The sequence below is a fragment of the Diadema antillarum genome, unplaced genomic scaffold, assembly GCF_040938485.1.
Source record: "Diadema antillarum isolate AM-2024a unplaced genomic scaffold, OU_Dant_1.0 seq00000649_RagTag, whole genome shotgun sequence".
NCBI classification, from domain to species: Eukaryota; Metazoa; Echinodermata; class Echinoidea; order Diadematoida; family Diadematidae; genus Diadema; species Diadema antillarum.
Genome location: NW_027271563.1, coordinates 804,511 through 817,742, shown reverse-complemented (window position 1 = coordinate 817,742; position 13,232 = coordinate 804,511). Strand labels below are relative to the sequence as shown.

Here is a 13,232-nt window from a genome sequence, read left to right as displayed (position 1 = left end):
TTTAGGGAGAGAGAGAGGTTTGATCTTCCTCCTGTTTTTACTAAATAGTAGTCACAATAAATGTGTGATAAATGTAGGGCCTAATATCTTTTCGCAAAATCCGACGAAGAGAGTGTTAAACCATGGCTTCAAAACCCATGTGGTAAATGTATCGTAATATTGTAATTAAATCTTGGTCTATCGTCTGATAATTCCGACTTTCTGGTTGTAGGGCCACTGTCCAACCACTGCAGTATATACGACAAAATTGATTGAATGTTGAAGAAATTCTCGTCGTTGTCATGACCCTTGGAAATGCTGCAACGTCAAAACTAGATATTTTACCCATCATGTGTCAGACTACATTGACACATAAATCCAGTTTACCTTTGGTGTGTCTTTATTTGTATTTTTGCATGTTGTTACAGAATCCAATGCGTAAAACATGATACGAAATATTCTATGATTGAGATATACGTATTATAATGTATACTTTCAACGGCAAAAACATTAGTACAATTGTTTTAATGGTGAATTAAGTCAACTGGAATCATCTAACCGGCGCATGGTTCAATTAGGTGAATTAAACTGAACAGTCAGTTCTTTAGTAGTAATGATCAAGCAAAACAATCTGCAATTCAGATTGCAGAGATCCCGAATTCAATTACGTAATTCACGGTGCTCACCTTTTTTTGCTAGGAGGCGGCGAGTTTGGGCACAAGGCCATTCCAGAAAGCCGCCGTGTCCGCCCGCAGAGCTCGGTCGGAGCGGAGGTCTGGTTCAAGAACCATGTACTCCAACTCGGGCACAGTGAAAGCCGGCCAGTTTGGCAGATCGGCAGAGTTAGGGTCCCTATGTGTTCGAGACAGTGAGAAAAATTGAAAGAAATATTATGATCAGGTGATGTACCTCCAATTTCGTCAAATGACAAAGTGATATTTCGTTGGGGCCAGAGCAGAGTTAGAGTCTAAAATTTACTTTCTGATTATCTATCTGTTCGGCACTTCAGACAATGTTTATACATAGAAAGTCACAAAGCAATATTTCGATTCATCATAACAGAGGAGCAAAATAGGCAGAAGTGGAAAATTAGATTGTGATACAATCAACGGAGTTGCTTTGGGCAAAAGGTAAACTTAATTACCATCAGACCATGACCCGAAGGTCTTGTACTCCACATTTACTCAACTATGTGTCAAAATCTGTGCATGAAATAGAAAATGACAGTCGCAAAAATGAAACATGGAGTCATGCAGGTAAATGTTACACGTACAGTGCGTGCGGTTACCAACAGTATAAGTTAAGTCCCATTTGAAATATATAGGGTAGTAAAAACATTTAATATTTCGTAAAGTTACCTATAAACTGTTCTTAGTGATTAATTGCGTGATTTTTAAGAACCTCGTTCAACGTAGCTCTAGGTAGACGCACATGGGATATTTAAACAGAGAAATTTGTTTCTACATAATTGTGCAGATACTAATTTTTTTTCTTTCTTCTCTGGAAACTTTTCCATCGATATGACAGCACATGTAGAGCATGCTTGGCAATAGGAAAGACAATGTAGGATCAATTATACTGAACACAAAAAGGGATGATTACGATATCACTTGCCCATTCTCCACGCTAGTTAGCGAATCTGATCATCCAGAACTGTATACGGCAGCATGTACTTCATTAACGGAAAGATGCCGCCCTATAGTTATCACTGTCATTTATGTGCTTAGCCATTAATCACGCAGGCAATTAAGGAGGAAGTCAGCAAAACCAATTAATTTTTTCCCAGTTCATTCTAGTGCATTTAGTTGAGTGGTGTGTACACCCCTCCCCTCAAAAAACAACAACAACACCCAACAAATAAACATAAACTCGATAAGTAAAGGATATTTACACCTCCCATCCCTATTTTCCTCCTTCACCGATCCCCGACACAATCCTCGCCTTCCTTGGAAACATCGGAATCAATGTCAAAGTTTTTACACCTCTTAATAACCACCTATATAATTATACCGACGTTTGTTAGATATCAAACACCTTGGAAAATTTGTATGCAGAAAAGACGAGGGGTTTAAACAGAGCATTTTGCCGTTAAAAACTCAAACATGGCCATGTTTTGCAAATCATTACATTGATGGGGCATCCATGGGGGGAGATCCAAGCTGAAACACTACTTCCACCTGTAGTATAACAGATGCAGCAGCAACAGCAGCAGCAGCAGCAGTAGTAGTAGTAGTAGTAGTAGTGAGTAGTTATAGTAGTAGTGAGTAGTAGTAGTAACAGCAGCAGCAGCAGTAGTAGTAGTAGTAGTAGTAGTAGTAGTAGTAGTAGTAGTAGTTTATAGTAGTAGTTGTAGTAGTAGCAGTAGTAGTAGTAGTAGTAGCAGCAGCAGCAGCAGTAGTAGTAGTAGCAGTAGTATAGTATAGAGTAGCAAAGATGATAGAGCAACGGCGAGGAGGAGGAGGAGGAGAATAGTAGCAGCTGTTGTCGATATTGCTGTGGGTTGTCGTTGCTGTTTGTTTTGTTGTTGTTATGCAGAATTGTTGTTGAAAAATTTGTAGTAGTAAGAGCGTGAGTGATGCTGGAAGAAGTGCTGAGATAGTGGGCCGAATGCATAAAACAAGCAATTGCTTGTAAGCAATTGCTTCAAGCAAAAGCACAAGCTCGTCTAGCAAAGGGTCTAGCTCAAGCAATTGCTTAAATCCATATGCATAACCTTTTGCTAGTGCTTATACCTTTTGCTTGTCCCGCACAAGCAATTGCTTGCGTTTTCAACAAAAGGGACGTCACGCCTGTGCGAACACATGAACAAAGGCGAGTGTGGCAGCATGTATTTGAAAGGGCATGTGTGTGCAGAAACATTTCCTGACATAGCAGAAGAGCTATGAAATGACACTCATAAATGCACACACAGACGCACACACACAACTATACACACACACGTATTACTGGCTGATTCCCATCACTTGTTACAGTAGCCCGGATCTGCCAGATCGCACGTGGAGAGGCGTCTTGCTCTCCACCGAAGTCAGACATCCTACCTGTTTTTTCATCACATTTTGCGTGCTAACCTCTGGGCATTCCGGTTGAAATTGAAATGAAAAATGTCTTACTCTACTTATGAGTAATTTCTTGTAGATTTATACCACTCCTTCACAAATGTGGTCTTTCTTCCATGAATATGAAAATGATACTTGAAAGGGAACGTCCCAGACAAGCAAACGCTCAAGCTCATTCTACAGAGCTTGGAAAATCGTAAGCAATTGCTAGCAAGAACTAGCAAAAGGTATGTTTTATGCATACGTTTTTAAGCGAATGCTTGGCCTCTAAGCAATTGCTTGCGGGCAGCAAGCAATTGCTTGTGATTGCTAGCAAAAGCTTCTGCTCACAAGCGATTGCTTGTTTTTATGCATACGGATTCGAGTAAAAGGCTAGCACAATTGCTAGCGTTTATGCATCCGGCCCAGTGACGCTGTAACCGTCACTTTTAATGAACAACGTTACAATATCAGCAAATTCTCCACAAGGAATTTAAGCGGTCTACCATTTCATTACGTTCGTATGACCTCAAGCACCTAACACAAACCCGCATGAGTCCATGCATATTTCTGTCTAATTATTTGTTAGTTTTTTTTTTGTTTTTTTGTTTTGGAATGAAACTCTAACTGAAGAAACTATTTACAGATTTCGGTTATCAAATATTAAATTACAAGACCTCATGCATTTTGGTTTGTTTGAAATCAACCTAATAAACGTCGTAAAGGTCATAACGAAACTAGTAAATGAAGCAAGCAACCAAAATTGACATATAGTTTGAAAGAAAACGTAGAGAAACTTTTACATTCATTAGTTGAGTGGGGAATAGCCATGTTATTCCTAGTAAGCTTATATTTCTATGTACTCTGAAAAAATATTTGCAGTAGATCTTATCAGCACTTGTTTCCGAATCTGACAAAATGGAGGGGGCGCTGTTCGACATATTTAGCTTCTAACTACTGGAAGTGGCGTATTTGGATTTTCGCATTTTTGGTTTGTTTCTCGCTTAAGAAAGCTTTCAGTTCTTAACTAGATTTCATTGCAGATATAGGGATGCATGGCCAGCCTATTCTCTATGCATGTTTTATTGCACCACGTTTCTTCGCACTTCCATATATTATAACCCATATCAATGTTAATGTTATTCAGGTGGCTCCAGCCAGCATTAGACATGGGCGCATTCATAATAAAAAGATTGTGCGAAGTGTGCCAGACACAACGGTGCGAAAGGCTTGGGCCCCTAATCCGGCCCATTTTTGTAAAGACATTGTTCTTTCTTGAAAAGGGTTCTAGAGGGTAATGTGTGATTCGTTGTATTTTCCTTCAATCTGTCTTTCTATTTTCCTTTGTCCTAAAAGGGAGAAAGTTACATACTACAGACTGAAATTGTCGTCTGAATATCGTCTTCTAATTTTTGAACAGACTTTTGTGTTCTGGAGGAAGTAGTGGAAGTGGTGGTGGTGAGGAGGATTTGTTCCGTTCCGGGTTGTGTGTGTGTTTTATTTTGTTTGTTTCATTGTTGTTTCGTTGTTGTTGTTGTTTTCATCAGAAAGCCGACGGCAACATGAATCAATGTTTTAATTTAATGATGGACTCACCGTTTATAAGTTTAAACTACTTTTTTGGGATGGAACCAGGTGCGAGAACGATTATCAACAATAGTGTTTACAGACATTCGGGCCAGGTGACGTTGCTATAGAACCAGTTACTATGGCGATGAATGGTAATGACATCACACTTTGCTACTCTAATCGAGAGCATTCTTCTATAGCTCACCCTGTCTTTGCAAAGTTGGTCCAGTACTGCATCATCTTCACCATGAACTCTAGCTCGTCGTCTTTCAGGTTGCGTCGATGCTGCTGTACCTCGGGTATGAAGGCCCAGCCGAAGACGAAAGGTATCTCCTCCCCGTGGGTCACGCCGAGCCAGCGGGGGCCGATCAGGCTGTAGCTGTACATGGACACGGAGGGCACGTGGGTCATCTCGTAGAGGTAAGCCTGGCCCGCGCCGTGCTGATAAAAGGCTCGGGCCAAAGCGTCGGCCGGAGCCGCGAACGACTGGTCGGTAATCTGAGGTAAGTTGACAGAGAGAAAGAGATGTAGAAGAGAGTTATTATAATACTACATCTGTGCATAGTTGACACCAACGACTAGGTTTTACATAATAACAGCACACGTTGTTTTCGAGGATTGTTGTATTCAAGTTCTTAATCAAAGTTACCACTATAATTACCATAATCAGTATCTTCAAAATGTATTTCATGTATCATTTTCGATATCATTTCAAAACAAAAATAATCAATTGTAGTCGTATGATATTAGTAGCATCAGCAATAGTAGAGGTGCTTAATTAGTAATAATTTCAAAGATCATAAAGTCATATCCAGTAGGGACACTGTGGCATAGTGGATAAGACTCCCGACTCCCAGTCGTAGGACCCGAGTTAGAATCCAGTCCAGTGCTTACATCCTTGGACAAGATGTTTTTACCCACCATGTCCCTCTCGACCCAAGTGTATAAATGGGTACCTGCCAATGCTATAGGGTTATGATAATGGCAGAACAGTCTGGTAGAAGAGTGACAACACTGAAGAGGCTGCCCTGGATAAAGAAGACCACATTGTTATCACTATCATTGAGTGATGAATATCTTATCATTAGCAGATATTCTAGGTCATGTAAGGAAAAATCAAAGATTAAACGATGTTACCTCATTCACGTATTGCTCAAGATAGTCCGCATTTGGGTCGTCAGCGACGCTCCAGTCAATGTACTGCTGGTCCATGGCGTCCAGTATGATGTCGTTGACGACGCCGTCAATGTTGTCGTCGCGGTGCTCGTCGTAGTCGGCGCGACTCATGTGCGGCGCCGTCCGCGAGAGAGTGTAGTCTGGATAGACGGAGAGAGCCCAGGCAGTACCTTCGTCATGGTTGCTACCTAGCAGGATGTTACGGTGCTTGAAGTCGCCAGACTCCAGAAGGTCTTGGGGATTGCCGGTGAGGAACCGGTTGTCGACCACGGGTGCGGACAGGATGGCGAACTGAGAGGAATATGTAATGAAGGTTAAGGACCTAGATGGGACTTGGTTTCTCAAAACATTTTTCAGATTAGTTGTGTTTACTCAGTAGTAGATGTGAAGTATGCCAGACGCGTCAAAACACACGGAGACCTCTCATATTAAAAAATGGTCGACTACTGAACAACTTTATAAACTACTCATGTTTACATTTTGCTCTCTGTACGGAACTCAGGCATAAATAGCAAGTTAGGGGAAAACGGATGCAAATGTTTCAGTTTTGTCTAACTATGCTCGGTGTCTTTTATGTTTATGCTGATTATAATGTTTCATGCTTTTATGTTTTAATGGAGATTTTATTATCATGTGTTCGTTCAATAGTGAGCTACAGACGCCCTCACCGACAGACCGAGTATATGAGTGGTCGTACTCCCATTTACCTTCAGTCCACCGACCAACACATCCACTGCCGACTTGGTCCTCAAGCAGTCCACCAGATCCGTACTCGACGACGTCGAGCAGCCGACGTTCTCTCCGAGCTTGAATGCCTCGCTGCGAGCGGCGTCGATGTCGGGATTGAAGGCAAAGGGTGTTAGCGTGCTGCCGCTCTGTAGAGAGAGAGAGAAAAAAAAACTATTATAGTTCCCAGGCTGGTAAGAACTACATGAAGTTATAGCTGGGGGTGTTTCATCAAGTTAGTCAGCGCTGACAAGTTGTCAGTCTCTGACAATAACCATAGTAACAGTCAGTGACCAGAGCATCTCAGCCAATCAAAACCAAGGATTTTGCTGAAATTGTCAGCGCTGACAACTTGTCAGCGCTGACTAAGTTGATGAAACACCCCCAGACAGACACAATATCAACCTTAACGCAAGAGTCATTAGGTCCATGTAGTTATAACTGAGTTGATGAACTCTTCTTCGCCTTCACCACGCCATACAGAAGATTCAGTTACGTTTGTGAATACCATTGCCTGGGACTATCATCAATCGTAGCAAATTGACTAAAATGCATCGACACACGTGTAAGCACTTCCAAGGCACAAACACCTTACAATCATATAATAAAACAGATAACATCACACACACATACACACTCACACATATTAATACACAGTAATACACTAATACTAATGCACACAAAGAGATATTGCTAAGTGTTTTATTCCAAGTTGACGCTTTAAATTGTAATAATTGGTCTCACTATCGCCTTGATATATGGCAGATCCAGTTGTGATCTTTTGCTTTTGTGACACTGGATGTGTGCAGAGTAAATTTCCTGGGTTATATCGATATAGATTTTGATTCATCCAGGTAGAATGATAGTAAAGCGTAAATTAAATATGTTCGTCTTGACTTACTTGTAAAAATCATAGAGAGTACAGTTTCGTGACTCGTCCGAGTCACTTCATCAGCTAAAGGCGTGATTCAGATGAATCACCGTGATTTTCACAAGTAAGTCCAGTCGAAAAAACAAAACACTAAGGTTTCTTATTTCTTTAAGGTCTACCTGCATAATGGCCGACTGGAACAAATCCTGACTTTCTTTGGAAACTACATGAAGGCCGACACTTGTACCACCAGCACTCTCGCCGAATATTGTCACTCTGGACGGATCCCCGCCGAAATCTACGGTTCGATTAGAGAGGAGTTTGCTATGATAAGCAGTCTGACTATGGGGAGCAGTTGGGGCAGTGTGAAAGAACGGACGTACTTCATTATAAGTACACTGCAAAAAGTCCGGTGTTAAATAGTGAACACCGAGCTGGTATTAAATTTTCGGTGCTCATTTCTGGTGTTAAATTAACACCTCCGAGTGTCATTTCCAAATTTTAAACTGTTTTTTGAAGAGTTTCTTGGTAACTGCACTTCTTGCTGATTTTTAATCTAAACAAGATGATTAAGAATTTTACATTAAAATACTAGATTTTTGAAAAATGGAAAATAAATTTACACCACAGTAACACCAGCTGGTGTGGTCTCTTATTGAAGCTGGACGGGTGTTAAACCATTGATATTAACACCAACAAATATCAAATCAACACCATGTGGTGTCATTTTTTAATTAACACCAGTACAGTGTCAAAATAAGACCAGGTACAGTGTCAATTAACACCACGAAGTGTCAGGTGAACACTTTTCAACACCATCACAGTGCATTTTCTACACCTGTGGGTAAGGTCCTTTATTGAAGTTTGATCGGTGTTAGATTTAACACCCGTGGTGTTGAATCTAACACCGATGTTTTTACAGTGTACATCAAAACAAGTATTTACAAATTAATTGACATGCTGTTGCACAATCGAGCATACCCGTACATGCTTTAACTAAAAAAATTAATAACGAGACAAAATGATGTTGTCATAATGAGAACTGTACAGTTTTCAATCTTTCATGTGTACAGAACTTGTATACGATTCACCGTACAAGAAATTCCAAACATGCTTGGATTACGAAACACTTATTGCTAACAGAACATTTGATAAATTACGTTTTGCAAAACTACTAGCCACACTCTCCGAAATGATATTTAAAAAGATCTCAGATGAGATTCCAAACAGATGAGGTGAACCGAAATCACAGACATCAAAGGCAATCAGACTTACTGGCAATGTTTTCCTGCACCCAACGCAGCGCCATCACTTGGTCGAAGGAGCCAAAGTTCCCCATGGCAGCCTCGTCCCCTGCAAACAGTCAAAAGGCTTGCAGAGATGAAGTTAGGTCTGCCAACAATGGTACATGTGAGGTTCCTTTCTTAACAGGCCCTTTTGATTCTTGGCGATTACGGGTCATAAGTTCCTGTCACCAACTTTCAAAGTTCTCAGCGGTGAGAAAGAAAATGCAATTTGTCAGTTTTATTCTGATTTTGGACCGAGTATGGCGTAGTGCCTTCCCCAATATAATGATTATAATCTTTGATGTTACTAATCTTTGACTTAGATTATTTATTTTTCCCATATCTTTACTCTTGTTATATGTTTGAAAGTCTCACGAGTAATTTAAATTTGATATGGAATCAACTTGGTCAATGATTCGCAGCATGACTTAGTTAATGTTAGTGGGCTGCGGTTATTTTTATTTCATGGTCTAGTCTGCTAGACGCTTCATACAACAGTGATGTAGTTTGAAGTAGTCACCAGTCGATGCATAACTAATGCACTTTCAAAGCAGTCAGAGTTATCAGTACAAGCTAAGGCAATGTTTATTTTTAGATAGACAAGGTAATAATTTAGTGCACCATAACAAATCAACAACGGGTACAAGGGAACTTTCACGAATGGATGCGACTAAAATGAGAACACTGTGAAGAGAAAAAGTAATCGTCTTATGTCTCTCCTTTAAAGACGAAAATAGATGAATAGATTCTTGGAGTAAGTTTTTTGAGTCTGACCTGTACTCAGAAATCCCAGTGAGCCAAGACGATAGTTGACGGTAACCACGATGACGCCCCCTACGGCAGCTAGAGGCACGCCACCATACATCGCTCGACCTCCGGTGCCTACATTGTACGCACCACCGTGTATCCAAACCATCACAGCTGCATTGGTGGGCTAGAGGTGGGAGAGATTGACATAGAAGATTGATCATTTATTTCGTCTCACATCCCTGATCATTATGATTAAAAAGTTAACGAAAAGTTTGCGTACCCTGTGTTTCAAATACTATGAGGAGCATAAATCTATGCATTCTACCACAAAATCAATATACTCTTTTTTGCTAATTCCTCTCTGACTTTCTCTGATATCATCTCTCTCTCTCTCTCTCCCTCTCTCCCTCTCTTTCTCTTCTATCTTTCTCATTGTTCGTCTGTTTTTGTTGTTTCTATTTGCAAACTTATGGAAAGAGTAGTAAACGCATTTGAACAGAATCTCTAGAAAAGATAAGAAATGGTGTAGTGAAGAAATTATCATTTTTATTATCGGGATCCAGGAATTTTTCAAAGAGTCCCTCTCATTACGAGTTAGGTGCACTTATGTCTACCCAGGGTCTAACCCCTTAAGAGAATTTCGGGATGATTTATAAAAAAGGGCAAGTTCACACAAGTCTTGAAACAATACAATATCTGGACAGGATACTGGCAAAGTTTCTGAATTTTCTTTTCCATATTGTTTGAATTTACGTCGACAGCTCATTATTTCGAAGGTTTGTTATATTTCGAAGGTTCGGTAATCCGAAAATAGAATAAGGTTCGTTATTTCGAAGGTTTGTTAGTACGCACCTTCTTTTCATTTTCGGATTGATGAACCTTTGGAAAAACTGACCTTTTATTCATTTTCGGATTAACGAACTTTCGATAAAACGAGCCTTCAGAATTGCGAACCTTCGGAATAACGAACATCATCCAACTTTACAGGGTTCGTGATAATTTTTTTTTTTTACAGTACATTTGCCTTGACTTTGGGGAAATATTAGCTGCCTTGGCGAAAGTTTCGTGCTCTCCTGGCAGGACTTTCTTGTTTAAATCTCTCTTTTTGGCTATTTACCATGGGGCTTGGTGAATAGACGTTGAGGTAGAGACAATCCTCGTCAACGCCGCCCGACAGCACTCCCGGCAACATCTGCAGACACATGGGCCGGTAATACGTGGCGTCGTAGTTTTCGCTCCAAGGGTCCGGCCGCTCCGGGTTGGCGAAACGGAGGTCGCCCACGGGAGGCTTGGCGAACGGGATGCCGAGGAAGACGTCGAAGTCGCTGTCGACGCCGATGAAAGATTCTTCCGTTAAGTGCTCCGTGAGACCTGAGTGACATCCACACAAAGGTATGTACATTATGCATACAGACAGTTACTTTACTTGTTCGGGTTGAATACCTTTAGAAGCCTTTCTCAGCTGCAGGAATCAGATTCGGTTGACTGTGTTATCATGTTGTTGCTGTTTGTTTGTTGTTGCTGCGGCTGCTGCTGTTGTTGCAGCTGTTGTAGTTGTTGCTGCGGCAGCTGCAGCTGCAGCTGCAAGAATCAGCTTCGGTTAACTGTGTTATCGTTTTGTTGTTTGTTGTTATTGTTGCTACGGCTGCTGCTGTTGTTGTTGCTGATGTTGTTGTTTTGGAGTGTTGCTGATGATGTTAATATCCTACAGTGATACGGGACATTCACCTTCAGCAAGATTAAGATGGTCCTGACCATGAAAAGAGTCTTTCTTTAAATGTCATGTTAGAGTGATTCAATAGCAATTAATTATCATGATTATTGTAATATTCCGTAGCAAGATTCAAATCGTCACGATCATGAAAATATTCTCTTTTTCAACTCCTGTAATAGAAATTCAATAGCAATTAATTATCATGATAATTGTAATATTTTAAGATAATATAAGACTTGTTTGGTAGTCCATATTGAGCCATCTTTCGTCTGATGTTCATGAAGACAACGGAGAAGTCATTGTCTTCATGCTGTTATCACTCATTGATTTTTGTTCAAAGAAAATAAACAAGTATGTGATACATACTGGTGATTATAGAAAAAGAGTTCCCTAGACACATCCAAAAGTTGTATTTACCTGTGACAGTTTCGACAACGATGAACTCTTTATTTGTATTTATCAACCATCCTTTAATATGAACTAATTTCGCAATATACTGGTGATTACATTAGAAAAACTGCGTATAAAATCAGACAAGCAACATTACATGTCAGAATACTCATATCTTTTATACTAACTCAAGTAAAATAACACTTTGAAATTGACAGTGCTTTAATAACATTAGTACTAATGGTATAACCTTCCTAGATTTCCATTCTCCAAGGAATGGGGCAACTCTTAAAGTTTTAATGAGTTGGCATACAATATTTTGTGCGTCAACCTCCGACGATTTTACAGGTGAAAACTACAGATTCTATGTTTGAGCAATGTTACCACTGCGGTACCATACAGCAATAGTCTTAAATGCTGGGAGGGGAATAAGTGATAAGAATTTGGTAAAGAATCACCTTCCACGGGTCCATACACGGTGTCCACCACCGGGCCGGCGTAGGTCGCCGACACCAGTCCGAAGATAATCAGCAACAGTCCCGTCATCGCCAAAAAAAAAATTGCTTTCTGTATTGTGTATACTCGTATATACGTGTGTGTAAAAATGGTTCAGTGGTACGTGTAGAGCGAGTTCTTCCGTGCGTTTGCCGTACTCTCGTCACAGACAAAGGGCAATAAGACTTGATATCATTGTGGTTAAAATATTATCTTACCAGCTGTGAAAGTTAACATCTGATGACAAATATTCTGCCATGTCGTTTTTATCAGTATTTGAATAAATAGTTACTGTGTCAGGCAGCACGTTCGTATTGCTGTGTTAACATGGTTAAAGGTCACATCTTCATTTAAAGGATCAATAATACTTATAACACTGGAATCAAAATAATTACTCTTTGAATTAGATTCGCACTTTGTAAGAACAAGCAAGCAAGCGACCAAACAAACAAATACATTGTCCAACACAGGAAAGACATCTGAGGGAGTGTCACGCCTTGACCAATTTGGGTTTGAATTTTCATAAGATCTTCACATTTATCAATTAGATTTTGATTGTATTCTAATACTACAACAGTACAGTTATACAGCGATGTAGTAGATTGACCATGATAGCTCGAGTATCGTTGTTTGCCCAAACTTGCATTCCAAATTTAGTTTTTAAACAGCAATACTTTGGTACAAGTACTCGAGTCCAACCCTTACATTATAATTCGATGTATACTGCATTAATGATGATGATGATGATGATGTTATTGACATTAATAACAGTTTTATCATAAGAACAACATACATTGAGTGATGATGGCACTGATTTATGTAATACCTACGGAACTAGAGGAACATTTAGCAGGGCGCACAGTTCAGAACACATCAGTACCATTTATTCCGAAGACAATTCAATTAAGTTTACAACATAACATTCGACGATATAGTTTTAAAAATTTACAAAATGCGCAAAGGTGACATAATACCTTTATGGGGGCATCGGAAAGTGAAAAAAGTAAAACACCATCTCAAATAGCAAAGCTTGAGTTGAGAAACCACTTATGCAACTTCAAACTTGTCATACCATTTTAACAACTAAATACGATACAAAGCCCGTCTCTTTATCATTTCGTTTAAAGGCCGTCCATGGAACATCCTTTGAGTTGATTTGAATTTGGTTTCCACATTTTTCCTCTTTAGTCCTTTATTTCGTCCATTTTTTTCCATTTTCCATCTTCTCCTGTACGTAGTCC

The 13,232-nt window shown here is 39.9% G+C and overlaps 1 protein-coding gene across 1 annotated transcript; it reads right to left on the bottom strand.

The window, feature by feature from the left end:
* Positions 1-674: 674 nt before the first annotated feature.
* Positions 675-12,042, bottom strand: LOC139736477 (acetylcholinesterase-like). Its single transcript, XM_071647229.1, has 9 exons — positions 11,955-12,042; positions 10,510-10,763; positions 9,417-9,576; positions 8,632-8,709; positions 7,536-7,654; positions 6,467-6,634; positions 5,721-6,050; positions 4,789-5,081; positions 675-831 (listed from the first exon to the last, which is right to left on the bottom strand). Exons 1-9 carry the CDS (start codon positions 12,040-12,042, stop codon positions 675-677), a joined length of 1,647 nt encoding a protein of 548 aa, XP_071503330.1.
* Positions 12,043-13,232: the final 1,190 nt, after the last annotated feature.